The following is a 27,127-nucleotide window of genomic DNA, read 5'->3' on the forward strand; positions in this document are numbered from 1 at the left end:
GGAAGGGCATCCAGCCTGGCTTGCCCCGGTGCAGCATCGCTGGGCCCTAGCCCGGGCCACAGGATATCAGCGTCCTTTCGTGTCCTGGGAGGTTCCCTGAGAAAAGTGTCCTGGTTCTGTGGCCGTCGTGGGTGGGGACAGTGCCTGCTGCTTCCTCAGGCCAGAGCGCTGCCCACTGGAGAGCAGCCACCCGCTGCTCCAGGGCCCGCCTGCGGAGGCTCCTGCAGGCCAGGCTGCACCCCCTTCCAAGCCAGCGACTTCTCCAATTTGGTCTTGAAAAGCAGCCCGTGACCTGGCCCAAGGTGAGGGTGGGGTTAGAAGTCAAGGTGGCCAAGGCTGCTGGGGTGCGGCGGGGCAGGGCGCGAGGTCCCTCACCTGGACAGTCTGCTGTCTCTCTGAAGGCCCGCTTCTTGCAGCAGCCACGGCACAGGTTGAACACACACCTGTTCCCCTGGGCACAGGAGAGCGAGAGGACCTTAGGCTTGCATCCCATCCAGGGCTTAGGGTGGCCACAGCTCTCAGAATGAGCACAGATGGCCTTGCCCCTCACTCACACCAGCTCTACCCCACTCCAGGCTGGAGAACCTGGGCTCGCCCGCCCATCTCCAGGAAGCCTCGCCAGCTCACCTTTGGGTTTCCACACTGGTCACACTTTGCATACTTTGCTGAGGAAGGAAGAAGGGTGTTAGTGTTAGGTGAGGTGAGCCAGACGGCCAGGGTTCTCTCTGGGATCAGCCTCCCGCCAGGGTACGAATGCAGTGGGCATGTCCCTCCTGGGAAACGACACTGCTCCATCCCAAAGGCCATCAAAGGGCCCACCTTCCCACAGCAAAAGGAGGCCACCGTGGGAGAGGCATGTGCTGGGCGTCCCCAGGAGCCCCACAAAGCAGTGCTGCCAGGCTAAAGGGCCCACACAGGACAGCAGGCCGTTGCCGAGAGGATGGGCGGGGAGCATGGTCTAGTGGTAGGGTGCTTGCCTAGCATGCATGAAGACTCAGGTTTAATTCCGTGGTACCACGTACACAGAAAAAGCCAGAAGCGATGCTGTGGCTCAAGTGGTAGAGCGCTAGCCTTGAGAAAGCCAAGGACAGTGCTCAGGCCCTGAGTTCAAGACCCAGGACTGGCCACCCCCCCCCCCCAAAATTAAGGTTGAGTTGGGAATCATAGATCACACCCGTCACCCCAGCTACTCAGGAGGCTGAGATCTGAGGATCAAGGTTCAAGCTGAGCCCAGAAACAAAAGGACCTGAGACTCATCTCCAATTAACCTCCAGGAAATGGGGCTTGACCGGAGGGTCGGGCAGTGCTTGAGCTGACTGAGGGACGGCCACGGCCAAGCCCCCTCAGGAGGGCGTGGGCTCAGGGCACCGCGGCCCACAACACGCTGGGCCCAGCACTCACGTTTCAGGGAGGGGTCAAAAGTCTTGCGGGGGTTGCGCAGTTGCTTCTTCTGTTTGTTCTTAGACAGGCTTTCCACAGGGCTGGCCTCCTCTTCCAGAGCACGCTTGCTGCGGCCACTGCTGTGCTCCCTGGGCCTGGAGGACGCCCCAAGAGGTGACCCGCTGACCTTCATCAAATGGGTCCAAGCGTAGGTGAGGCCCCGGGAGCCACAGCAGGCAGCCCGTGTTGGTGCAAGCTCCACGGAACTGGAGTGTTGCCTGCCTGGCCCTCAACGCAGGAACCACAGCCCATCTCCACCCCAAGGAAGCTGCAGTGGCCAGGCCTGCAGGAAGTGACCCACTGTGGGAGGGGGAGCAGACTGGTACCTTCGTCACCACAACCCCACTGTGGCGGGCTCTGGAGCTCACCCTGGCCTGAGGGAAGGCTGGCAGATCCAGTGGAAGAAAGGAAGGTCACCTGCAGGGCCTGCTCCCTCCTCCTGTCCTCGCATGTCCTCCTGCAGGAGCCCCAGGGGGTCAGACAACGCCTAGCCCGCTCCCGCTCCACCCCGGGCCCCAGCCTACCTGGCAGCGCAGTTTGAGGGCCTGGCTCACCGCGGCCAGGCCCTCCAGCGTCTTCACCTTAGCCAGCTCTTCCCGGAGCTGCTGGTGAACCTGTAGCCTGGGGCAGATGACATTGCAGTGCGGGGGCTGTGCTGGGCCTGCTCCCCCCTCCCCCCTCCCCCCTCCCCCCCCAGTCTTGGCCCTTCAGCACCTGACAAGTGAGCACAGGCAACTCACGTGTGGTGCCACAGCTTGAAGAGGTGGGCCCGCACGAAGGACAGCGGGCAGCGGTGCTGCTGGACGATGTCCAGGTACTCCTCGGCCAGCTCCCACACGGCGGGGCTGCGGCCCTCGAACAGGGCGGGGTTGTGGAGGAGGCCCTCTGCGGGTGAGGAAGAAAGCCACCCAGAGAACGAGCTAGCCAGGCTGAAAGCCCGGAGATCCAGGCAGCAGGCCCAGAGGGGCGGGCTGGGAGAGCCCCAGGCCCCCACTCACCCGCACTCATGACCCCCTGCACGCCCGTGTCCTGAATGCACCGCTCCACGTCCTGCAGGGACCGGATGTTCCCATTGGCAAACACAGGGATGGACACAGCCTTCCTGTTGGCAAAGAAAGCTCTGACCCCGTCCCCCACCCAGTCTTCACCCCACGGGTGCAGCTGAGATCATGCCCCGAGGAGGCGAAAGGACCACTGGCCACGCAGTGTCCACTCACCTCACAGCCTTGATGTGCTCCCAGGACGCCACCCCCGCCAGGGGCCCCTTCTGCTCCTTGGTGCGTCCATGCACGGTCAGCAGCTAGGACAGGCCAGAGCCTGGCTCAAACTGATGTGGGGAGTCTCTCAAGTTCCCAGCCCCAGTCCAGGTAGAATAAAAGGCTACCTTGGGCCTTGCTCTGCCCCTTGTCCCCAGGAGTTTGGGAGCCCAGCTCTTGGAAAGGAAGTTCTTGGAGAGACGCACCCTTACCACCCAGGGCACGGGGACGGTAGGGGGGTCCCGCTCCAGGCTCACATGCAAAGGGCAAGATCCCACCAGGCCTGTGCTTGTTAGTCTGGGTTCACCATCCGGGGCAGGGACAGGACCAGCCAGGGTCCACCAAGGTCCGCGTGACCTCTTTTTCCTGCTCCTCCAGGGGGCTGGGTGCCAAGCCCCTGCTCCACAGGTGGCAGCAGATACCAGAGAGGTGGGGACAAGTCACAAGGAGGAGCCCACTACCGTGGGGCCCCCAGGGAAAGAGCTGGCTCTGCGCTGAGTCCAGGCTGCCGCTGGCCTCGCTTCCACACTGCGCCTGGGACCTCACCTGGCAGCCAGCCTTCTCCAGCATCTGGGCGTACCTCACAGTCTTGTCAATTTCTGGGAAGACACGGATTTTGCAGGTGACAGGAACGGCCAGCCTCTCGTGGGCCAGCAGAACTGGAAGGAGAGGTGGCCTCTAAGGTAGCTGTGGGGCCCTGCTTCATGAAGCCGAGACCCACAACCCAGGCCAGCAGAGCCACGCCCTTTCCTGGAAGACAGCCTGCCTTGTCACCGCCAGATGCTCCCACTTCTTTCTCGTCCTCACAAGTTCTTGTGCTACCACCTATGTGACCCAGGGGCTATAGGCCAGGCTCTGTCCCCTGGGCTGCTGCTCCCAGCATCTAATGTCTGGTTCTGAGGGGCAGATGGCACAGGACACCACACGTCACCGTTCATCTCTGTCCTCTCCTTACCCCCACCAAGCAGGCATGCCATGAGCCCTTGTCAGGCTCCAGCCACCGCAAGTAGGCCTGTGGTCAACTCACTCATTCTCTGGAGCAGGCCCCACTCTTCCTGCAGGAAGGCACCATAGTGACCTGTGAAGGACAAGCACGGCCCAGGCTGCCTCAGCTCCCCTTACAACCCCCCCACGAGGACCCTGCAGCCAGGCCGCACAAAGCCATCCCTGAGGGGTCCCCAGACACAGTGGGGTCTCTGGTCAGGGCAGAGGGACAGTCAGTCGGCACTGGGCTCAGATTCGAGGTCCTGTCTACCCCGACGTCCACAGACACCTCACGGCCAGGAGCAGCAGCACCTGCTCAGGAGTCCGAGAGGACCACGATATATGTGGTGGACGGCTATGGGGAGCTCACCAAAAAGTGGTGAGCCTGGACCTGTGGGTGTGGCCAGCAGAGCCGGTGCACGCAACACTGAGGGAGGAGCTGCTGTCTCAGCCACCACCACAATCTGACAGGGCCCAGCCCTCCCCCACCTCCCCACATCCACACCCCACCCCAGCAAGCCCAGGCCCTGCAGCAAGGGACACTGGAACCAAACTCACCCCTCTTAGCTATCATCTGCGGGCAGCCCAAGTTCAAGTCGATGGCATCACAGTAATCCTGAGCCAGGAGGGCGGCCTGCACAAACACCTCAGGATCATTGGCACAGAACTGCAGGGAACACAGCCGTCAGCCCAGCCCGACCAGGCCCTGGGCCCAGCCCCAGGGAGGCGGCCATCTGTCCGGTGTCTACAATGGGACAGGACCTCAAGAATTCCTCTGGTGCCACACAGAGGCCCTACGCCAACACTCTGGGCAGAGGCATGGGATTCTGGGAAAGGAGGGGAGACAGAGACCCGGGGGCTGAGGCTCAGTCGGCCTCTCCACCAGGCCGCCCACGGCGGGACGGGGCCGCCCGGGGCAGGCGGGCACCTGCACGATGAGGGGCCGGTCCTCGGGGCACACTTCGCAGTACAGGTTCTCCCGGCGGTAGTTGGCGTCGCGGACGAAGACCTGGGCGTGCAGCATGGGGCTGTAGCAGAGCTGGGCGCCGTGGCGGCGGCTCAGCAGCCGCCAGGCCAGCTCGCTCTGGTCCACCATGGGCGCCACCACGTGGCGGGCCGCGCCCAGCGTGCGGCGCCAGAACTCGAAGCCCCGCAGCTTGGGCCGCAGCTCCACGCCGCGGGCCGAGGGGCCTGGCGGGCTGGGCCCCATCTCCACGCCGCCCCGGCCCGGCCGCCGGGGAGCGCCGGGGGGGGGGGGGGGGGGGGCGAAGGGGGGACGCTGAGGGGGGGCGACCCCGGGAGGGGAGGGGGGACGCTGGGGGGGGGCGACGCGGGGGGGAGGGGACGCTGAGCGGGGGCGCCGGTCGGGGGGGAGGGGGCACGCGGGGGGGAGGGGGGACGCTGAGGGGGGGCGACCCCGGGAGGGGAGGGGGGACGCTGGGGGGGGGCGACGCGGGGGGGAGGGGACGCTGAGCGGGGGCGCCGGTCGGGGGGGAGGGGGCACGCGGGGGGGAGGGGGGACGCTGAGGGGGGGCGACGCCGGGGGGCGCGGGGGGGAGGGGCGACGCCGGGGGAGGGGCGCGGGGGGAGGGGGGACGCTGAGGGGGGGCGCCGGCCGGGGGGGAGGGGGCGCCGGGGGAGAGGGGGGACGCTGAGGGGGGGGCGACGCCGGAGGGGGGGGGGAGGCGCCGGCCGGGGCCGCCCGAGGCCGCGCCTGCCCGCCGAGCCTCCGCAGGACGCGCCGGCTCCGCCCGCCCGGCTCCGCTAGGACCGCGCCGCCGCCGGAAGCGCCGCGCCGGAAGCGCCTGGCCGGAAGCGCCGGGCCGGAAGCGCCGCGCCGGAAGCGCCTGGCCGGAAGCGCGCGGCGAGGGGCTCCGGGCCGTCCCTGGTGCGTCGGCAAACGCGGTCCGGAGAACCCACGAGCGGCGCCAAGGGGCCGCCCGGGCGCAAGGGAGAGTCGGACGGGGCGGGGGTGCTGGGGGAGAGTGGGGGCCCCCGGACCCCCTGCGCCCTGTGCAGGGGCTACAAAGAGAAACCCGCAAGGAGGAGGCGGCTCCCTGCCCTCGAGGAGGAGGAGGAGGAGGAGGGGGCTCCCTGCCCTGGAGAAGGAGGAGGAGGAGGAGGGGGCTCCCTGCCCTGGAGAAGGAGGAGGAGGAGGAGGGGGCTCCCTGCCCTCGAGGAGGAGGAGGAGGGAGGACTCCCTGTCCTAGAGAAGGAGGAGGAGGGAGGACTCCCTGCCCTCGAGGAGGAGGAGGAGGAGGAGGGGGCTCCCTGTCCTAGAGAAGGATGAGGAGGGTCCCTGCCCTCGAGGAGGAGGAGGAGGGAGGACTCCTGTCCTAGAGAAGGAGGAGGAGGGAGGACTCCCTGTCCTGGAGGAGGAGGAGGAGGGAGGACTCCCTGCCCTGGAGGAGGAGGAGGGGGCTCCCTGTCCTAGAGAAGGATGAGGAGGGTCCCTGCCCTCGAGGAGGAGGAGGAGGGAGGACTCCTGTCCTAGAGAAGGAGGAGGAGGGGGCTTCCTACCCTGGAGGAGGAGGGAGGACTCCCTGCCCTGGAGGAGGAGGAGGAGGGGGCTCCCTGCCCTCGAGGAGGAGGGAGGACTCCCTGCCCTGGAGGAGGAGGAGGGGGCTCCCTGTCCTAGAGAAGGAGGAGGAGGGGGACTCCCTGCCCTGGAGGAGGAGGGGGCTCCCTGCCCTCAAGGAGGAAGAGGAGGAGGAGGAGGAGGGAGGCTCAGGCCGTCTGGCCCCCCAAGCCTCTCTGGGCTAAGGAATTTCATGCATGCAGTGGGCTCCGCCTGTCCTCCGTGCTTCTCCAGGAGGACCGCGGTTTGAAGCCAGCCTAGAAGGAAAGTCCTTGAGGCCCTCACCTCCCATTGACCAACACATCGTGGTGTGGCTGTGGCTCCAGCTCATAAAGCACCAGTGTGGAGCTGAAGAGCTTGGGGTCGGTGCGGGCCTGAGTTCAGGCCCCAGGAACTGCAGAAAAAGGAAAAAATTGCTAAAGAAAACAAGTGTCGACTAGGTCAGGAAAAGCTGTTGATTCAAGTCACTGTCCCTGCAGAGGACCAGACAGACTCTTCGGAACAGCCCGAGGAATCGTCCAGATCGTGGACAGACTCTTCGGAACAGCCCGAGGAATCGTCCAGATCGTGGACAGACTCTTCGGAACAGCCCGAGGAATCCTCTAGATTGTAACACATGCTAGAAAGTCACTTTTGCTGAGAGCCGTTGACTCCCTTCTGTGCATCTCTGCAGGAACCAAGATCAGAGAGAAAGCTTGTCTTCCCGCCAGGAGCCCTTCTCTCCGCTGGAAACTTTGCAGCCATCTTAGAAGGAAGGTGACAGCTTGGAAGGAGACAGGAGACCTGACCCGTTAGGTGTTAATGACTGACTTACTGTGAGAAGACCCCCACCCAACCACGGAGACCGTCCCACCAAGACAGGCTGGCCTGTGGCCCAGTTCTCAGGTTCCCAGTTCTTGGTCTATTTTGAAAGCAGGCTCCGCAGGATGCTGGGACAGCCTAGGTCTCGGGTGAGTGTGGTCACGCTGGGAGGGCCCTGATCAAGCTGTCCTCAGCTGCGTCCCCCCTGGAATGGAGCAGGGGCAGAAGCCTGGGCCAGGGCCTGTGTGCCTCACTCACAGTTCCAGCTAGCATCTGGTAGACTTTCCTGAGTCCTGTGCTCAGCTGTCTGCCCTGAGGGCAACTTCAGAGGCGGAAGCTGCAGCCCCCCAGGCCCTCCCCCACCACCGCCCCTTTTGGTTCAGCCTTCCTGTGAGTGTGGGAGGTGCCTGGATGCTTTTAGGAGCTGCTCTCCCTCGTTCCCTGCTCCCGCCCTCTGACTCATTTTTTCTTTTCTTTTTTTGCCAGTCCTGGGCTTGAGCTCAGGGCCTGAGCACTGTCCTTGGACTTTCTCAAGGCTAGAGCTCTACCACTTGAGCCTCAGCTCCACTTCTGGCTTTTTTCTATGTATGTGGTGCCGAGGAATCGAACCCGGGTCTGGTCTTCATGCCTGCAAGGCAAGCACGCTACCACTAGGCCACATCCCAGTCCATATCATCAATATTTGAACTAAAGGCCTTACACTCTCTCTGAGTTGTTTGCTCAAGGCTGAAGCTCTACCACTTGAGCCACACCTCCTCTTCTGCCTTTATTGGTGACTGCTGGGAAATGAGTCTCTTGGCTGTGTCTGCCAGGGATAGCCCCATCCTAGATCTCAGCCTGCTGAGCATTCAGACTGCAGGGAATGCACTTGTGCATGGGTTGAGGCCTGGTCTTGCAATGCTGCAGGCCCAGAGGGAGTGCCCAGCCTAAACGGGGTGGCGGTGGGCATGTGGGGGGTCTGAAAGCCAGGTGTTGCTGACTCGAGAGGCTGAGATCTGCTGACCATGGTTTAAATGAACCACCAGAGAACCAGAAGTGACTCTGGCTCTGGGGTAGAGTGCAAGCCTTGCACTGAAAACACTCAGGGGTAGCACCCAGGCCCTGAGTTCAAGCCCCATGGCCTTCTGTATTACAACCCCACTCTGCATAATCCCCCACCCTATGCCGGTGCCCTCTGCACCCACCCACGGCGGGCACAGCAGGATGGACTGTGGACTGCCTCTTGTCCCACAGCAGGGTCTGGTCACCATGGGAATCTGCCAACCTGGTATACAGCAGTGTGGCGTGTGGTTGCCATCTTGATTTCCCGTGTAATGAGAGGTTGAGCATGTTTTCATGTTTAGGGGACTAGTTGACTTTCATTTGGTTTATGGGTCTCTTAAAACAGCTTTATGGAAGTATAATGAACATTTTAAAACTACGTATAATGTGACAATTACATGTTTAGAAATGTGCATGTGTCAGGGAAGCCATCATGGGCCACAGTGGGCATGGCTGGGCCCCTGCCCCTTCCCCTCTCCCACAGTGCCCGGCAAAGGCCGCACCAGGCCCCTTGATGTCAGGGAGCCATCTCCCCCCTCTCCCCTTACCTGGAACAGCCACATAAGGTTACACGAGCCCCCAGCTGACTGGCAGGCCTGGTGGCTTCAGAACCCCCTTATTTACCATTGGGTAGCAGCCATAAATCTTCCACCACGATGAAGACCCTAGTTCTCATGTCCACACCATGGTCTCTACCTCCTCTCCTCCACCCCTGAACCCTATAGCTGGTGCCGCTTCTTTCATGTGTGCGAGTGTGTGTGCTGCCCGCCCCCCCAGCTTCCCCACCATTACACTTTTTCCTTTGTCCCCTGTACCTGGACGTCTGCAAGGTCTTTGGCAAAGTTGCCACATCCTCTAACCATCACCGCCCCGTCCCCTCCCTGTCTCAAAGAAAAAAAGAACAGGCCAGGCACTGGTGCTCAGGCCTGGTTTTTATCTTTAGTCACCAAAAAGCTGCAAGCTGCAGGCTCCGACTTCAAGCTCCAGAATCCACACAGGAAAAGGCACAAGGTCAAGAATAGGTGTGACTGGGTTTCAGGGGGCGGCTGCACACCCAGCTTTTGTTGTGATACTACAGGAAGCACGTTTTTTTTTCAGCTGTTCAGATTATGCAATTTTTACTTTTGTTGGTTGTGGGGCTTGAACTCAGGGCCTGGGCGCCATCCCTGAGCTCTTCAGCTCAAGGCTCTACCACTTGAGAGCTTTCCTGCCTGGGCTGGCTTTGAACTGGGATCTCAGCCTCCGTAGTAGCTAGGATTAGGTATTTTACTTCCTAAAACAGGATCTGATCACACATCCCAGGTTGGGGCTGAAACCAGGATCACCTGTTTCTCCCACGGCCCACCAGCCTCTCCGCTCATCTGTTCCCAGCGACTGTGAAATGAACGAGTCTCCATGTTTGGGGCTCTTTGCACTAGATACCTGTGTAGAGTTGGGCTAAAAGCTGCCCCCTGGACAAGCCTCAGTCCAGTGACTCCTGAGGGCGCCCAGGCTCAGCGCACAGCTCCAACGCTGCAGAGCCGTCCCCACGCCCTCCTTGTTCAGTGTGGACGTTCACTGGGCAACTCAGGCCGTCCCCACTGGCTGCCATCTCGAGCTGGATTCCACTTGGTCCTTCCCAAGATCTCGTCCCAGGCTCTTGGGGGCTCTGGGGCTGTTGTGCCCACAGGGTGACACTCGAGTTTCAGGGGCTTACGTCTCCCGTCTGAAGGGCGTCCCACCACCTCCACGCCTCTGCCCCAACAGCAGGGCTGGCCGGGGCATGCGGGAGGACCTCCATCCCAGCTGCGCCTGCACAGGCCGGTGGGTGCCTGACTCAGCAGCGACCGAGTCAGGTCCAGCTGTGCCATGTGGGGACCCACGTGCTGCAGTCACGGAGGGAAGAGGAACCAGGTGGAGGCCAGCACTTTTGTGCACTTTAATCGTGGGGGGGAGCAGGGCACACAGCAGCACTTTACTAAACTGATGCAAAAACAAAACGCGATCCAGACATGGCTTTTTACACACTGACGGAAAATTCCAAAATGCCAACCCCCAGTGTGGCTCTGAATCACAGTGGACAACGGCGCAGTCCGCAGGGTCAGAAGCTAGCCCTGCATCACGGAGCAGCCGGGCGGGTGTGGGGTGGGGGCCCCCCTCCTGGACAGCAGTCCTCTCCTCCCATCCTGTCCCAGCGGGAGCAGGGCATGGCTAGAAGGCCTCCGCCATGGGGCCTCAGGCCACCCTGTGCACAAAGGGGCAGCGCTCCCGTTCCTCTTCCAGGGGGAACGGCCCAGAGCCTCCCAGCAATAAATAGGAAAATTTAAATGGAGAAAGAACCAACTAGGGTGGCCAGCCCCACATGGTACAGAAGGCTCAGCTTGGCTCCACCAGCCCCGCTGACTCTTCACAGACCGGGTGTCTCCAAGTCAGCAGCTCCGGGACCCTGCGCCTGGGCGGGAGGTGGGTGGAGGGGACCCTCCACCGGGCATCCTGCGGCAGGGCGGGACCCTCCTGGTCCCCACGCAGGCGTGGAGGTGTGGGGCGCGGCTCAGCTGCCCAGCCTAGCCCTCCCGCACGCTCACACGAGGCTCAGCCAGCGAGCTGTGGATGATGCTCACGATGGACTCCAGGCCTTGGCCCTCCAATATGGAACGGTGGTCACCCTCGATGACGTGCACAGACACCTTTCCTTCACACACCTGCAGAGGACAGCGCTGCCTGAGGCCGGCTGCGCCCCCGCCCCTGTCCCCCCTGCCTCTCCCATCCTCCCATCCCCTCACCTGAGAGAGGTTGTAATCGGCGCCCAGGTCCTCGTCGCAGGCCCCGCCCGTCTTGGCTCGCAGCAGGGTCACGCTGCCCGGGTACTTGGCCTTGGGCCGGTAGAGCTCCAGGGCGTGCAGCTTGTGGTAGAAGGACCTGGCCGCGAAGCTCAGCTCCTCGCGGCTCAGGCCCTGGTGGCTCTTGGTGATGAGGTCCACAGCGGCAGCCACCCTGGCGTCCAGGTCCTTGAGGGGCAGCAGCGTCTCCAGCAGCTGTGAGGGATGCCGGTGAGCCGGGTCCCCGGCGGCCCCCGCCCCGCCCCGCGTCCCCGGGCCCTGCCCACCGTCTTGTGGTCCGCGTCGATGAACTGCTGGGTGAAGAAGCACACGGCCTCGCTCTCGGCCTCCGCCTCACAGCCTGGCGTCATCTTTGCCCGGTAGCTCTGTGGAGGGAGAGGCGGCTGCAGCAAGCACGGCAGTGGCCGGGACGGGGAGGTGAGCCCGAGCAGCGGCGGCCCTCACCTGAGTGTAGGCCAGCACGTAGGCGGGGGAGCCGTCGAACAGGAAGAGGCTGTTGTGGGTGGGGGCCGAGCCCTGCTGGACCTGCAGCTGGGAGCAGATCTCGAAGGCCACACAGGCGCCATAGGAGTACCCGGCCACGCGGTAGGGCCCCTCGGGCTGCACCTGCTTCATGTGGCCCAGGTAGTAGGCTGCCAAGCTCTGGATGCTGTCCAGCGGCGCGGCTGTGAGGGCAGCACGGGCTCAGCGGGGAGTGGAGGCAGGGGGGTTGGCGGTGGGACGGGGCGGCTGTGAGGGCAGCACGGGCTCGGCGGGGGGGGGGAACGGGGGTGGCGGTACCTCGCGTGCACTGCAGGCCGTAGGCAGGCACGCTGAGCCTGGCCGCCAGGCTGTGGAACACGGTGGTGGAGCCCTCGATGGCGTGGATGAGGAACAGGGGCCGCTCGGCGCTCTGCACCGAGTTGAGCCGGGTCAGGGTGGGGCCCTCGGGGTTCACCAGCAGCGTGCTCAGCAGGGCCTGGTTTCGGGACGGGCTCTCGGCCTTGGGCTTGGGCTCCACCAGCTCTGTGGGGCGGCAGGGAGAGATGCCCAGCTGGCAAGGGACACGCCGCAGAGGCAGGGGCTGGAGGGAGCCGAGGCCTCGCCCCGCCCCCGCCCCCTCGCCCGCCATGCCACGCACCCGGGGAGGAGAGCTCCTTCAGCCTCTGCAGCGTGAGCTGCCGCACTTCCCGCATGGAGAGCAGCAGGTCGTACTCGCGCTCCAGCGTCTGGCGCACCTCCACGCCCATGAGGGAGTCCAGGCCCAGGTCTGCCAGTGAGCTCTGGAGGTTGACGCTTGCCAAGTCCCGGATGCCTGTGGGGGAGCGGGGTCATGGGGGGAGTGTGCAGAGGCTGGGGGCCGCCCCCCGCCCCATCGCTGCCTTTTGCGGAGACCCGGGGCGGGGGGCTCACCCAGGATGTGGGCCACAGCCTTCACCAGGTCCCGCTGGCCCCCGCCGTCCACGCGCGACACGGCCTTCTTCTCCGCCAGCACGAAGCTGCTCAGGACGGCGTGGGGCTGGCTCAGGAAGAGGTCCAGGACCTCCATGCAGGAGGTGATGCGCTGTGGCAGCGTGCCCCCAATCACCGTGTCGTTCGTGCCCATCGCCTCCAGGACGATGCCCACGTCGCCGATGGCGCCCCACTGCACAGCAAGGCCTGTGGGGTGGGGGGGGAGGCATGACGGGTTGGTGGTCTGGGGCGGGCGGGGCGGGGCTGGCAGGGCGAGGAGCAGTTTTTACCTGGAAGGCCGTCGTGCCTGCGCTGCTCACAGATGCGCTCCATGGTGGAGTTGGCAAAGCCGTAGTTGGTCTGGCCCGCATTGCCGCGCCCACAGCTCACCGAAGAGAAGGCCACAAAGTAGTCCAGCTCAGGACAGGCTTCCCGGGTCACCCTGCGGGCACCTCCGTCACTCTCTGCCAGCGCCGGGCTTCCCCCTGCTCAGGTTGCCCAGCTGTCCCCCCACCCCGCCCGCAGGTCCCCGGGGGCCAGGCCCGGCCAGGGACACGGCGAGAGCACCCACCTGTCCAGATGCAGAGTGCCGCTGTACTTGGGCCTGTTGACGTCCCGGAAGAACTCTGGGGTCTGGTTCTCCAGCATGGCGTCTCTCAGGACCTGTGGAAACACCTCAGCCCTCGCTGCAGTTCTGGGGCTCCCGCCCCGGCTCTGTGCCTCCCGTCCTGGATCTCGAAGGCACCTGGTGCCAAAGGGCTTTCCTCACCATGGCTAGGTTGAAGACGCCTCCGACGGGCCCGAGCTGCGCCGCCTCAGTGACGAGGGCGCGGGCGCCCTGCAGCGAGCTGGCGTCGCTGGTGGACACGAGCACCCGGATGCCCTGGCGCGTCCACTCGCCCACCTGCTTGGCCTGGTAGCCTGAGGACAAGGGGTCATGGAGCAGCCAGCCCTCCAGCACTTCCATTCAGAGGGCAGGGACAGGAGGGCAGGGCCGCCCCCCCACGGCCGCCTGTGCTCACCTGTGCGGATCCCAGAGCGAGAGGTCAACACCAGCTTCTGAGCACCACGCTGCACCAGCCACTGAGCGAGTTCAAGGCCAAAGCCGCCCAGGCCGCCCGTGATAATGTAGCTCTTGTGAGCCGGGCAGAAGGTCTTGGCGATGGCTGACATCAAGACAGGCTGTACTCTGGACACCACGGCGTCTTGCTCCTCCTCGCGCACCTGTGGTGGGGCGGCAGCGGCTCAGCAGGGGGGGTGTGGGGGCGGGGGCGGGGGAGGGGAGGCGGGACCCCGGGCCTCACCTGGATGAGGACCTTGCCGATGTGCTTGCCCTGGGCCATGTAGCGGAAGGCGTCCTCCACCCGGGACTTGGAGAAGGTGGTGCGCTGCAGCGGCTGCACCACGCCCTGGCGGATGCCGGCCTGCAGCAGCGCCGACACCTCGCGCCAGTCCGCACTGGCGTCCTCGAAGAGCGCGTCCAGGAGGATGCCGTGGAAGGTGACGTTCTTCAGGAAGACGGCCATGCCTGGGGAGGCGTGCTGGCTCAGCACGGCCGCGCCCGCGCGCCCGCCCGCCCGCTCCCCGCGCCCGCCCGCCCGCGGCCCAGGAGCTGCCCCTCACCCAGAGGGTGGTTGTTGGAAAGGTCGAATTTGCCTATCTCCAGGAAGCGGCCGTGCTGAGCGAGGCACCTCACGCTGGCCTGCAGCTTCTCCTCCGCCAGGGAGTTGAGGACCAGATCCACACCTGGGACAGGAGATGAGGGGTTCTCACCACCCACACCAGAGGCCGGCGGGGTCCTCTGGGGCCCAGAGGGGCCGGGCACTCACCCTTGCCATCTGTCTGGCGCAGCACGTGCTGTTCAAAGGATGTGTCCCGAGAGTTGGCGAAGCTGGCAGCCTGCAGCTGGGGAAAGCGAGCCTGGAGATATGCCCGCTTCTCAGCAGAGCCTGGTGGGAGGGGCACAGTGAGGCTGGGCTGGCAGGGCGGCGGGGGGGGGGGGCTGAGTGGGGGGACGGGACGGGCCTCACCCACGGTGGTGAAGACACGGCAGCCCATGCTGAGGGCGATGGCGATGGCGGCCTGGCCCACGCCTCCAGAGCCCGAGTGGATGAGCACCGACTCCCCTGGCCGGATTCGGCCGCGCACCACCAGCGCATAGTAGGCGGTGGCATAGACCACGGGCACTGTCGCTGCCTCCTCCAGGGTCCTGGGGACACAGCAAGGGTCAGCTCAGGCTGCTTGCCGCCCACAAGGCAGCCCCCCCCCCCCCCCCGCAGCGGCCTGGCCCACTCACCAGCTGGATGGCACGTCCCAGAGAAAGTCCAGGGACAGCAGAACAGATGTGGCCAGGCCTTCTGCAGGTACCAACCCCATCACACGCCGGCCGTGGGCATCTCGGCCTGAGAATTCCATGCCCAGCATGCAGTCCCGGGAGGCCCACTTCCCTGCGGGGGGAGGGGGGAACACGACGTGAGCACAGCCCTGGGGCTGACGTGAGCACGGGCGGAGGCGTCCACTCTGGAGCCCGAGGCTGGCACCTGGGATGGCATCTGGGGACAGCTTGCCCGTGGCCAGCATGATATCCCGGAAATTGAGTGCTGCGTAGTAGACGGTGCAGAGCTGGGTGTCGGTGCCAGCGGCTGGCGCGTGTCTCAGGGGCGAGCACACCCAGGAGATGGAGGCCAGATCTCCCCGGGTGAGCACGTTCACGAAGGCGTGCGCAGTCTGCTCCTTCGGCTTGTCTGCAGACGACAGGAGGTGGGGCTGCTGTGGTCTCTCTGGACATGGCCCGTGGCGGCGGCTTGCCCTGCACCCTGCAGCGGGGCGGGGCGACTCACCTTCCTCCAGGGGGAAGTGGCGGAAAGACCCCCAGGCCCCGTCGCGGTACACGTTCATCACCAGGTCCCATGCCAGCAGCTTCTGTAGTTCCGCAGAGCCGGGGTCCAGCTTGGGGACGGGGGCCATGCTGCTGAGGTTGGACAGCAGGATGCACCTGTGGGCAGCCAGAGGTGAGGGGGCTGGGCGCGAGGGGAGGAGCAAGGTGGGGCAGGGCTCTGCGCTGGGCCGCTCGCCTACCGAATCCGGTGCCCGCCTGGCTCTTTGCGGAGACAGTTCACCAAGCCCACCACGCCGGAGGTGGGGCACTCCGTGGCAGTCAGCCACACAGGCCGAGAAGATGACTCCGCCAAAATGCTCTGCAGGACAAACAGAGCTCAGCCTCGGGAAGGGCCAGCCGTGCCACGGCGCCACGGGGCGGCCCCACGAACTGACCTTCAGAGACTCCACCCACGGGAAGTCAGGGTCCTCCACGGGCAGGAGGATGGGGCTGTCCGGGGGGGCGGGGCGGCGGCACAGGAAGAGGGCCGAGCCATAGAAGGACCTCTTCAGGCCCACCAGGTGCAGGGAGGTCTTCGAGAACAGGCTCTCCCACTCCGCCTGGTACATGGGGGACGTTAACTGGGGGCCAGCCTGCCGGGCACCCCACCCCCACCTGGGACCCCAGAGCAGTACCTGACTTAGGAGACTGGGTCCGCCCTGTGGCTCTGAGGAGAGGAAGGCTAGGGTCTCTCCCAGGGCGTGCCCTCGCAGCAGGGTATGCAGCAACAGAAAGCCACCTTCCTTAAGGGCAGCTGCCATGTTGCCCAGGGCGCTGGCCGGACTGGCCAGTCCCAGGGCACAGTTGCACACCACAAGGTCGGCCGTGCCTAGGTTGCTGGGGGCGGCTTCGGTGGGGTCCCACTGGCCCTGAGCGATGCCCTGCTGCTGCAGCTGAGGCTGGGCAGCCTCCAGGGCCTGGGGCAGGCGGTCTGTGGCCGTATAGTCCAGCTGCAGCATGGGCTGCGTGTTGAGCAGGGGCGGGACGCGGGAATACAGGCGGCCCTCGCCAGCCAGCACCTGGGGGTAGAGCAGGGTCTGGATTAGAAGCAGGAACAGGGCTGGCCCTTCACCCAGAGCCCCTGCCATGACCTCAGGGGCAGGGCCGGCAGCCGAGGCGATGCCTACCTCCACCACCTTCATCTTGAGGCTGGGGAGGTTCTCCATCGCCGTGTCCACGCAGGACTTGAGGGCCCCCGAGTCCAGGAGACCACAGAGCAGGGGGTCCTCGGGCAGCAGGGCCCTCTCCTGGCTCAGTGCCTGGGCCAACTCCAGCTGCAGGTTCCCGTTGAGCTGCAGCTGGCAGGCGGCCGCCAGCAGCCGAGGAAGCCCGTGCGGTGAGGTTTCCGGGAGGGCCTGCACCCCGTCCAGCCCAGGCACCACCAGCTTCAACCCCTGTTGGGCTGCCTTGGTCTGCAGAGTCCTCGTCACCCCTGGAGGGGGAGATGGGGTGCTCCTCAGGGCTCCGGCGGCTGTGTCCGGGCCCAGAGCAGCTATGCCTCCTCAGGATGCGGCAGCTGGCGTGAGTACCGGAGTGGCTGGCCAGGCACACGGGCTGGGGACGCTGTGATCTGTGTCCCCTGAACCCCACCACGACCAGGGACAGGCTAGAGGCACAACTCCAGGGCAGAGCACCGGCTGCACGTGCAGGGCCGCATCGGGGCGGGGCGGCGTGGGGGACGGGGCCTCGGGACCTCACCCTTGCACAGGCCCAGCTCCTCCTGCAGGGCGGCGCTCTCTGACAGGCAGTCCGTCTCCACGTGGGGCGTGAAGCAGAACGTCTCCAGGGTGGGCGCCGGCTGGTCCTGCTGACGCCGCGGGGCTGCCGACGTGTGGAGCCGGGAGATGTGGGCACCGCCGGCCACCGTGGTGCTCAGACAGTGGTTCACCACCACGTCAGCCACTGTGGGGACAGGCTGGTGAGCGCAGGCGGACGGCGCCTGGCCGGGCCATGGCCGGCACGCGGGCCTGGGCCAGCTACCTCGGGTCTGGTCCTGCAGCGCGTACACCTTGCGCAGGTGGGTGGCAGGGTCGATGTGGATGGCCGTGAAGCGGGTGGGCAGGTGCAGGCTGCGCTGGCTCAGGCCCAGGATGGACACCTGAAGCATCGTGTCCAGGAAGGTCACCCAGTTGTCCTTCCACAGCAGCTTGGCTGAGCTCCCTGCGGCAGGAGGACCGGTCAGCCAGCCCTCGGCCTCCCCGGCCCCGCCCGGCCCACACGTGCAGCTCGGGGCGCCCTGCCCACCCTCCAGGCTGGCCTCGAGGATGCCCTGGAACTCGGGGCCGTAGTCGTAGCCGCGCAGCCGCAGTGCTTTGTAGATGTCGGTGTGGGCCAGGGAGGAGGCGGGTGCAGACTCAGCGGGGCCCAGGCCTTCGGGCTGGTCAAAGAGTTTGGGGTCCGGGTTCTCCCACAGGTACACTTTCCCTGTGTGGGGAGCAGGAGGGTGAGTGGGCTGGGCGAGCCCCCCCGAGCCCCCCCGCCTGGCTCGCCCACTCACCGCTCACTATCAGGTTGCCGTTGTCAGACACCTCAAAGGTGTGGGAAGCCTCCAGCAGCCGCACCTCCAGGGACACCGTGCCTGTGGAGGGGCAGGGTTAGCCAGGGTCCCCCACTTGGGACAAACCCCCCCACACTGCGGCACCCTCACCTGTCTTGGGCAAGATGGTGGCCTGGTGCAAGGTCACATCCTCAAACACCACCGGCGTCTGCTCCAGGGCCAGGCACAGGCTGCGGGCCAGGGTCTTCCACACCAGGTGCAGGTAGCCCGTGGCGGGGAAGAGGACACGGCCGTCGATGCGGTGATCCACCAGGTAGCAGTCTGAGGACTCGGGGCTGGTGTCTACACGCAGGCAACAGGCCTCAGAGCCTGCCTGTCCTCCGGAGAGGCCGCCCGACCCCCCAGCTCCTGACCCACCCAAGGGCCAGCTCACCAATGTTGTAGACGGTGGCCGACGAGGAGCTGCTGCCGCTGGGGAAGTCGGTGGGGGCAGGCACGTCCCAGGTCTGGCTGTGGTCCCACCTGATGTGAGGGGAGATGAGCGGCGTCCCGCGGGGGGCGGGCAGCTCCACCGGCGGAAACAGGGCGTTGGGGTTGATGTCGATGCTGGTGTGGGGAGAGAGAGGGTGAGCAGGCCGCGGGGCTCCGGGGGAGGGAGGGTGAGCAGGCCGGGGGCTGGGGGGAGGGGGGGAGGGTGAGCAGGCCGCGGGGCTGGGGGGAGGGTGAGCAGGCCGCGGGGCTGGGGGGGAGGGTGAGCAGGCCGCGGGGCTGGGGGGAGGGTGAGCAGGCCGCGGGGCTGGGGGGGGAGGGTGAGCAGGCCGCGGGGCTGGGGGGGGGAGGGTGAGCAGGCCGGGGGCTGGGGGGAGGGTGAGCAGGCCGCGGGGCTGGGGGGAGGGTGAGCAGGCCGCGGGGCTGGGGGGGGAGGGTGAGCAGGCCGCGGGGCTGGGGGGGGGAGGGTGAGCAGGCCGGGGGGGCTCCGGGGAGGGGGGCACACGTGACGGCAGGTGGACGGACGCTCTCACCCCGTGAGGTGCAGCTTGCCCAGGTTGGTGAGGAAGAACTCCAAGTTGTCTTTGTGGTCCTTCTTCATGAGGGGAATGATGGTGCAGCTGGGCTTCACGCCTCGCTTCAAGACGGCCTGGGGTGGAGTGGAGGGTGAGCGCTGACTCCCCCTCCGCCAGCCCCCCCACCAGCCCCCTCCCCCGCCAGCACACACCTGCAGCAGGGCATGGGACGCGATCTCCAGCACCACGGCGTTCTCCGGGATGTGCCGCAGAGCCTCCTGGAAGAGCACGGGGCTCACGAGGTTGTTCACGTTGTACTCGGCCGAGGACGTCTGGGCCAGGCTGCCCCCCCACTGGGCCTCGGGGATAGAGGTGCTCAGCCAGCGCGCCGACCGAGCCCGTGGGTTCCGGATCACCTGCAGGAGGGAGCTGGTCAGCCCGAGCCCGGCCAGCTGAGCCCGGGCCAGGCGGAGGCCCCGCTCACCTTCCTGAGGGCCTGCAGCAGGGAAGGGGCGATGGACTCCATGTACGGGGAGTGGAACGCGATGCCGCCCGTGCGAACCTCCTTGGCAAACACGCCCTCCTGCTTCAGCTGCTCCACAAACTCGCTCACCGAGGCCTGGTCACAACGGGCAGGTCACAGACGGCCGGTCAGCAGGGCTTCCACGGGCCCCATCCGGTGCCACCCACTCCAACCAGGCCCCTGAGCAGTGGCAGAGCCAAGGGGCCAGGGAGCCCTAGGGCTGTGTGTGGCTGGGTGAGCAGACCTCAAGGCCAGCCCCCAGAGCCAGGGCTCCACGCAGGGGCCTACCTGAGGTCCAGAGATGGTCACCGTGTCCTCAGAGTTGTGGCAGGCTGGCACCACACCAGGGGGACAGCGCTGCTTGCATTCCTCCCAGGACAGGCCTGTGGAGGCAGCTTGTCTTACAGGGTGGCCGTGCGAGGGGTCTAGGTCCACCCGCTCCCCCCTTTCTGATGACCAGGGCCCCAGGGAAGAATGGGACTTTCTGAGGCACTGTCACCATGGAGGAGCTATGGACAGGAGGCCCAGTCAACTCAGCTGTGAGCCCGGAGGTCCAGACCCTCAGAAGGAACTGGAGCGCGCTGGGCACATGGAGGGGTGTGGTGGGCTGGGGAGAGGCCTACCCACAGCTGCCATGGAGCCAGACGGAAGTTTGGCCTCCTTGATGCACTGGCCTCTCCAGTAGGCCGAGAGCACGGCCTCTTCCTGGGAGAGGCAGCCATCGGCATAGCCACAGGCCACCTCCCCCAGGGAGTGCCCGATGATGCCATCGGGCTTGAGGCCCACAGCGGTCAGCAAGTCGACGAGGGCAATCTGTGAAGAAGGACAGCGCTTACACCCCCACCTGGCTGTCAGGCTGGCCAGACCCCCGGCCCCACCTGGCCCACGCTCCATGCACCAGGCCTGAGAGCCTCGGAGGCCTCTCCTTCCCTCCCGACCTGTGCTCCGTGCCACGCTCTGCCCAGGATCAGGACTGAGTGGCCACGGTGACCACAGCTTTGCCAGGACCCCACACCCAGGCCAGGTGGGCCCACCTGAATGGCCGTGAGGCTGACGAAGGCCTGCACGATGTCTTCGAAGGCGTTCTCCTGGCTGCTCAGCAGGTCAGACACCTTTAGCCCCAGCGGCCGCAAGGCCTGGTCGGAGCGCAGGATGGAGTCGCGGAAGCTGCCCAGGCACATGAGGGCCAGCCCCATGCCTCGCCACTGCGTGCCCATCCCTGTCCCAGAGAGAGGGTCAGGCTGGGCGCAGCCAGGCAGCGGCCCGGGGCCCGCGCGGCGCAGAGGGCAGCGGCTCACCTGAGCAGATGAACCAGAGTGGGCGCCGGCCAGGGGCCACCTGCTGCACCCCCTGGGCCCCGGCCTCGGCACCCAGCACCGAGTAGCCCCGGAAGGGCATGGCGGCCGTGGAGGTGGTAGCGATGTCGTTAAGCATGCTGACAAAGGCCCAGTCCTGGCTGTGCTGGCAGCCCTGGTCCAGCAGGCTCTGCACGGCCTCCGCGGTGCGTCCGCTGGCCTGCAGCAGGCGGGGTAGGGCGGCGTGGGGGGTGGGCGCCGACGGGCCCTGTGCATTGGGCTGCAGGATGACGTGCACGTTGCACCCTCCAAAGCCAAACGAGTTGATGCCCACCAGGCCACCGCGGACTGGCAGGGGCTGGTCCACCACCCTCAGCCGGCCGTCCAGCAGGGCGGGGATGTCCGGGTTGGGGTTGTGGAAGTGCAGGTTGGGCGCCCAAAGCCCGTGTTCCAGGGACAGCAGCACCTGTGGACACAACACGAGATGGTGAGCAGCTGGCCTCGGCGGGCCAGGACCCCAGGCCGCCCTCACTCGGAGGCTGGGCTAAGACCCTTCCTCACTTGGGGCCTTGTGCCCCGCTGTCTCCACCCTGAGGGGAAGCAAGCGGTGGCCCCACACGCCCAGGCACGAGCCCCTCAGCCAGGCCTGCCAGGCCGTAAGGGCCTGGACTTAGCGGAATGGGTGTGAGTACAGGATGGCACCAGGTAAGGGTGGGCACCAGCCTGTGTTGGCCCCATTCCCAGGTCAGGCCCCTGCCCCTGCTAGCCAGCCTGACCCTAACCCCACCTCAACCACTCCCTGCTGCCAGACAAAAGTTCAGCAGGACGTCCTGTCGCAGGACACGTCTGTGTGAACAGACCCCTTCTCCCGGCCACTTAGTGCCCACAGCTCCGTGTCCCTCCCCGGCCCCATCTCTAGCTGGTGGGAGGTCCGTGGCCGAGCTGTGCTGCGTGCTCACCTTGGCCACAGCTGCAAGCCCGGAGGCGGGCTCAGGGTGCCCCATGTTAGACTTGGTGGAGCCGATCAGAAGGGGATCTGAGCGGGAGGCGCAGAGGGCTCCCGCAATGCCGTTCAGCTCCTGGGGATCTCCCACCTGACAGGACAGGAAGTCAAGGTCAGGTGGACACCTCTGGTGGCGGTGGCATCGCGGGCAGGCGGGTCACCTCTCACCTTGGTGCCTGTGCCGTGGGCCTCGATGTACTCCAAGGCCTCGGGATCCAGCCCGGCCGGCAGGTACATGGAGCGCAGGAGCTGCTCCTGGACCTCCCCGGAAGGGAAGGTCACACCTGTGGAGGGCAGCGTCAGCCTGGCTCCCTGCCCCACACCGGGGGCTGCCGAGCCGCCTGTCTGAGCCCTCAGACTCACCTTGCTCCTTGAAGCCGTCGGTGTTGGTGCCAGCGTTGAGGATGGTGGCGTAGACACGCCGAGCCAGGGACTTTTTCAGCAACAGCATGGCCACCACAGCTTCCGAGCGGCAGTAGCCATTTCCTGGGGGCAGAGCGGAGCCTGAGCAGGGGCCACGCAGGCCCCACCGGAGCCCGGGAACGGGCTGTGACCCTGCTCCTGGAAGGGGTGCCACGGGGCCCGGGGCGTGCTTCTGCCTACCCGCCTCGTCGAAGGACTTGCAGGTCCCCTCGGGGCTCAACATGCCCAGCCTCATGAACTGCACAGAGGTGTTGGGCTTCAGCATCAGGTTGATGCCGCCCACCAGGGCGGCCGGACATTCCCCGTTGCGGATGGCCTGGTACGCGTTCTGCAGCGCCAGCAGGCTGGACGAGCAGGCCGTGTCGATGGCCGTGCTGGGCCCTGAGGGCAGAGCGCGAGGCGGGTGTGGGTGCCCAGGATGGCCAGCCCCGGCCTCGGGCACCCAGTCCCTCCCCGCGGGCGGGGACACCTACCCTTGAAGTCAAAGAAGAAGGAGAGCCGGTTGGCCATCATGGCGCGCTGGCAGCCCACCATGCTGTAGCCCAGCAGCGTCTCCGGGTCACGGCTCAGGGCCTCCGCGGCCTCCGAGCCACTCACGCCCACCCAGACGCCTGTGTGCGTCCCTCGGAGCGAGGCAGGGTTGATACCTGTCAGAGGCGGCAGTCAGGCCCAAGAACTAGGTCACTGAAGAAATGGGGCACCCGGGGGCAGATGGGCCCCCAAAGAGCAGGCAGAACAAGTACAGAGGGTAGTACTGTCCTGTGGCCCGGCGTCACCGGCAGGCCTGCAAGCCTGCTGGCCAGCGAGCGCTCCAGCACCCAGAGCAGCCTGCTCTGGGGTGGACTGAGATAAGGAGATGCAGGGAGACAAAAGGCGGAGTGAGTGTGCAGGCTGGGGAGGAGGAAGGGACACCGTGCAGCCCCCGGGGAGCCGTCCCAAGGCTGGGGAGACTGGGCAGCCAGAAGCGCCTGAAGCAAAGGCCCCGCCATGGGGCCAGACCTGGACAGGACAGGCTGTGTATGCAGGCTCACAGTCAACCCCACTTCACTGCCTCTACACAGGCCGCCCACTGGGAAACCCAGCAGAACCCAGCGGGCCATTCCCCGCCTGCAGAACCCGGGAAGGAAACCATTGCAGCTGAGAGGACAGGGCAGTGTGGACAAGTACACAGGGAAAACCGCTTCAGCTCCCAGCAGGCAGATTGAGAACCCAGAGCCACTCTGGGTCTCTGCCGTCAGCGCCACCCCACCTGCAGACCAGCCAGCCACACACCAGGCTGTGAGGAAACTGGTGCCAGGGGCCCGTCTAGGACACTGTAAGCAGTTGTGAAACTGGGGCCTGCAGGCGCCTACCTGAGCCATTGACCCAGATGGGGGCCTGGACCAGAGACAAGAAGCAGGCTTACGCCATATATGCTCCTGAGAGCAAAGTCGCTGCCATGGCACTTTCTTCCAGGGCCTCACCCACAGGAGCTGGGAGCGCCGCTGGTGCCCCTACCCCGCTCAGACAGGAGCTGGGAGCCCACCAGGAGCCCACCTCCATCCACGATGGCTTCATAGGCGACCTCCAGCAGCAGCCGGAGCTGGGGGTCCATGGTGTGTGCCTGCTTGGGGTGGACTCCGAAGAAGGAAGCATCGAACTTGGATATGTCCTTCAGCTTTCCAGTCCTCCGGGGAAGCCCGTAGAGCCCTGTGGACAGTGCAGGCAGGTTTTCCCTGAAGGGACCCATGGGCACTGCAGGCCTTGGACCAGGATGGACTCCAGGAGCCCAGGCCACTCGGGAAAGGTTCCCTGGGAGTGGGGGGTCACTCTGCTCCAAAGGACCCCAGCCGGGAGACCCTCTGCCTGGCCCAGGGCTGGCTGGGCCAGCTGCACCAGGCTGACTCACACCCGTCCATCAGGTAGGGCAACTCTGCCCTAAACCCACTGGGCGTGAGACTCGAGCCTGCCTCCCCGGGTGCTGTGTGCCAGCTCAGGGCACAGGCCGGCTGCAGGCAGGAGCGGGGGAGGTCCTGCAGGAGGATCCGATCCCCTGGCCTTTCCCTGGCCTTCGGGGCGCCCTCCCCTGCAGGGCTCCCCAGTCGACACTGCTCCTTTGTGAACCAGGCCTCAGCCCCGCGGCTGTGTAGGGAGGCTCTCCAGCAGTCTGCAGAACCTTCCCCGCTGCCTGCCCGGCCCTCCGAAGGCCCTCCAGGGCTGCTCACCAGCCTTCCATCGCCGGTCGTCGTCAGTGACCATGTCCACGCCACCGATGAGGTTGGCCCAGAACTCTTCCAGGTTCCCGGACTCGGGCAGCTTCCCCGACATTCCGGCAATCACCACCTCCTCCATGGCTCTGGGGGATGGCCGCGTGGGTGGGTCGTGAGTCCACAACCGCAAGAATTACCCTGACCTACTGGTTGCACAGTGCAGGCCCAGGCCTGGGTGCTGGGGGCCGGGTGGGTCTGGGAGCGACCCAGGTACTGACCTGGAGTGACCCCACCCTGCTCGGCAGCCCAAGCCCCCAGCAGGTCTGGAGGTTCAGGGAAGTGGGATGGGGCTGGACACCAAGGGAAATTTGCGAGCTTAGGCTAGGAGCAGGGGGGACAGGCCAGGCAGAGGCCAGAGCTGCCTCCACCTACCCAGGCCAGCGCAGAAGTTAGGACTGGGAGGAAGCCGAGGTGAACGGAGGTCCAGGCTCGCAGGGACCGGGCAGCGTGGTCCCCACTCACCCAGCGGCAAGGCGCAGGGCACATCGGCCCCGCAGCCCGCGTCCACCTCCCGGATCTCTACGGTACCTGCCCGGGAGACGGGGCCTCGGGCCAGGGGCCCAGCCCGGAGCCTCCCGCGCCCGCTCTCCCGGCGAGGAGGGAGGCCCGGCAGGCCCCGCGACTTCCGCCGTGGGCCCCGGACCCTCGTGCGCCCCGGGCCGCACCCCTGCCCGCCCCGCCGGCGCCCGCCAGGCCCGGGCCCCCCGCCAGGCGCATCCACGCGGCCCCGGGCTGGCGCGGCGCCCACGTGACCACGGCCGTTCGCCCCCCCCCCCCCCGCCCCCGGCGGCCGGATCCCGGCGGGCGGCCCGGGGCCCGGCGGGCGGCGGCCCGGCGGCGCCTTTGTGGGCTCGGGAGGCCGGGGCCGCCCCCCGCCCTGCCTCCCGACCACCCCGGCCGCCGGCCCCGGGAGCCGCTTCCCGAGGCCCCGAGCGCGGCGGCGGCGGCGCGGAGCGCGGCGGTACCTGGGCTGGCGCGGCGGCGGGCGGTTGCGGCGGGCGCGGGGCGCGGGGCGCGGGGCGGCGGCGGCGGGCGGGCGGAGCGGAGGGGCCGCTGCCGTCTCTCTGGCTCCCTCTAGGCCGCGCCGGCGCTATTTAAACCGCGGCCATCCCCGCGCGGCCACGCCACATGGGCTGACAGCTTGGCTGCGCCGCCCAGGCCAATGAGCGTCGGGGCTGCGCCCCGGGACCCGGCGCGCCGCCGCCGGTGGGGTGATGCCCGCGCGCGCCGCCCCCCGCCCGGACCCCGCGCGGGAGCGCGCTCGGCGCCGGGGACGCGCAGCCCCCGCCCGCTTCCGACCCCGCCCCCGGCGCTCGGAGAGGGGCCCCGGGGTCGGCGCCGGGGCCCCGGGTCCGCGGGGCCACGTGGGCCGCGCTCCGGCGGGGCGGGGCGGATGGCTGCGCGGGGAGCGCGGGGACCACGACACTGGGGAGCGGGGGAGCCCGGGGCCCACGATACTGGGGAGCGCGGGGAGCCCGGGGACCACGACACTGGGGAGCGCGGGGACCACGACACTGGGGAGCGGGGGAGCCCAGGGACCACGACACTGGGGAGCGGGGGAGCCCGGGGCCCACGATACTGGGGAGCGCGGGGAGCCCGGGGACCACGACACTGGGGAGCGCGGGGAGCGCGGGGACCACGACACTGGGGAGCGGGGGAGCCCAGGGACCACGACACTGGGGAGCGGGGGAGCCCGGGGCCCACGATACTGGGGAGCGCGGGGAGCCCGGGGACCACGACACTGGGGAGCGCGGGGAGCGCGGGGACCACGACACTGGGGAGCGGGGGAGCCCAGGGACCACGACACTGGGGAGCGGGGGAGCCCGGGGCCCACAACACTGGGGAGCGGGGGAGCCCGGGGCCCACAACACTGGGGAGCGGGGGAGCCCGGGGTCCACGACACTGGGGAGCGGGGGAGCCCGGGGACGGCTCCGCAGGGACGGGAAGGCCCGGCAGCAGCCCGAGGCCACGCGGACGCAGGACCCGGCCTCGCGCTCTCCGGCGCGCGCGCAGGGCCGGGGGCGTGGCCTGCTCCTCGAGGCGGCCAATCGGGGCCGGGGCTTCTCGCGCTCGCCCAATGGCGGCGCGCGGGTGGGCGTTGCTAGGCGATAGGGCGAGGGGCCGGCGGCGGAGGCGCAAGCGCGGTCGTTGACCCGGCCGAGGGCGCCCTGGGCCGGGGTTACTGCCGGTCAAGCCCCTGGTTCCGGTGGCCGGCCGCCCGGGGCGCCCCCTGCGCCCGCGCTCCCACCCCGCGGCCGCCGGGGGACGGAGACGGGGCCGCGCGGGCGCAGCTGGCGGCCGGGACCCCCGCCCGCGAGGCGGAAAACAAAGGAGCCGCGGCGGGTTTCCGGCCCGTTCCCTCCCCCTGCCTCCCTCTCCCCCGACGGCCTGGGCCCCAGGAAAGCCTGGCACGGGCTCGAGCTCGGGGCCCGGGGCTCGGAGGGGGTCGCAGGGTCGGCCCTGGCTCCTTCCCACACCGGGCGCCTCCCCGGGGCCCCCAGCGCTTCCCGCCCCGGGCTGGACCCTGCCCCGCGGGGCCCGGGCTCCCTGCACGTCCGGTCTGCACACCTGCCAGCCAGGTGAGCAGACATCTCTGTCCACACTCGACCCACGAGCACACTGCCTGCCAAGGTCACACAGCTGAGTGGGGGCTGTAAGCAGCCCTCACCCTGTAGGCCTCAGAGAGCCGCTGTGTCTGGCTCACACCTGTAACCCTCCCCACTCAGGAGGCTGAGATCTGAGGATCCGGCTTTGAAGCCAAGGCGGCAGGAAAGCCTACATGAGAGACTCTTCAACTAACCACAGAAATCTGGAAGTGGTCTATGAATCAAGTGGTAAAACCCTAGCCTTGAACAAAAGAGGTCAGGGACAGTGCCCAGGCTCTGAGTTCGAGTCCCAGTACCAG

General features: G+C 67.0%; 2 protein-coding genes across 4 annotated transcripts; both read right to left on the bottom strand.

Moving 5' to 3' along the window:
- Window positions 1-48: 48 nt before the first annotated feature.
- Dus1l (dihydrouridine synthase 1 like) lies at window positions 49-4,896 on the bottom strand. Of its 3 annotated transcripts, none has more exons than XM_090351410.1 (13): window positions 4,609-4,896; window positions 4,239-4,314; window positions 3,724-3,774; window positions 3,243-3,355; window positions 2,658-2,740; window positions 2,439-2,542; window positions 2,181-2,325; window positions 1,965-2,061; window positions 1,809-1,897; window positions 1,402-1,535; window positions 628-665; window positions 376-451; window positions 49-292 (listed from the first exon to the last, which is right to left on the bottom strand). In XM_090351410.1, the coding sequence occupies exons 1-13, from the start codon at window positions 4,888-4,890 to the stop codon at window positions 156-158; spliced, it is 1,425 nt and encodes a 474-aa protein (XP_090207536.1). In that variant the 5' UTR covers window positions 4,891-4,896; the 3' UTR covers window positions 49-155. The 3 variants fall into 3 exon arrangements, with proteins under 3 accessions (XP_090207536.1, XP_090207537.1, XP_090207535.1); XM_090351411.1 differs by having other exon boundaries at window positions 3,243-3,295; window positions 4,239-4,347; XM_090351409.1 differs by having other exon boundaries at window positions 4,239-4,347.
- Window positions 4,897-9,994: 5,098 nt separating this feature from the next.
- On the bottom strand, window positions 9,995-25,231 carry Fasn (fatty acid synthase). The gene is made up of 43 exons (XM_090351412.1): window positions 25,188-25,231; window positions 24,178-24,308; window positions 23,510-23,662; window positions 22,447-22,620; window positions 22,154-22,354; window positions 21,914-22,036; window positions 21,719-21,834; window positions 21,507-21,641; window positions 20,551-21,013; window positions 20,287-20,471; window positions 19,876-20,065; window positions 19,541-19,635; window positions 19,214-19,348; window positions 18,942-19,145; window positions 18,748-18,863; window positions 18,159-18,331; window positions 17,876-18,067; window positions 17,726-17,806; window positions 17,473-17,652; window positions 17,209-17,388; window positions 16,927-17,130; window positions 16,356-16,660; window positions 15,864-16,247; window positions 15,624-15,788; window positions 15,429-15,547; window positions 15,191-15,345; window positions 14,891-15,094; window positions 14,647-14,797; window positions 14,381-14,559; window positions 14,180-14,299; window positions 13,974-14,096; window positions 13,655-13,878; window positions 13,373-13,574; window positions 13,120-13,271; window positions 12,922-13,013; window positions 12,641-12,792; window positions 12,312-12,557; window positions 12,040-12,213; window positions 11,700-11,924; window positions 11,364-11,584; window positions 11,186-11,284; window positions 10,863-11,114; window positions 9,995-10,781 (listed from the first exon to the last, which is right to left on the bottom strand). Exons 2-43 carry the CDS (start codon window positions 24,302-24,304, stop codon window positions 10,644-10,646), a joined length of 7,509 nt encoding a protein of 2,502 aa, XP_090207538.1. The 5' UTR covers window positions 24,305-24,308; window positions 25,188-25,231; the 3' UTR covers window positions 9,995-10,643.
- Window positions 25,232-27,127: the final 1,896 nt, after the last annotated feature.

This window comes from Megascapheus bottae, chromosome 17 (assembly GCF_031878675.1).
Source record: "Megascapheus bottae isolate mThoBot1 chromosome 17, mThoBot2.hap1, whole genome shotgun sequence".
Lineage (NCBI taxonomy): Eukaryota > Metazoa > Chordata > Mammalia > Rodentia > Geomyidae > Megascapheus > Megascapheus bottae.

Bases quoted from the DNA above. Each gene is read 5' to 3' on its own strand.
- Dus1l (XM_090351409.1), bottom strand. From the start codon at position 4,890: ATGGGGCCCAGCCCGCCAGGCCCCTCGGCCCGCGGCGTGGAGCTGCGG. The intron at 3,356-3,723 runs GTGAGTTGACCA...CTCTCCTTCCAG, and splicing joins GGGCCTGCTCCAGAGAATGA to TTCTGCTGGCCCACGAGAGG. The intron at 2,741-3,242 runs GTGAGGTCCCAG...GGCCTGTCCTAG, and splicing joins TGGAGAAGGCTGGCTGCCAG to CTGCTGACCGTGCATGGACG.
- Fasn (XM_090351412.1), bottom strand. From the start codon at position 24,304: ATGGAGGAGGTGGTGATTGCCGGAATGTCGGGGAAGCTGCCCGAGTCC. The intron at 22,621-23,509 runs GTGGGCTCCTGG...CGCCTCTGACAG, and splicing joins TGAAGCCATCGTGGATGGAG to GTATCAACCCTGCCTCGCTC. The intron at 17,131-17,208 runs GTAGCTGGCCCA...CTGTCCCCACAG, and splicing joins GCTGCAGGACCAGACCCGAG to TGGCTGACGTGGTGGTGAAC.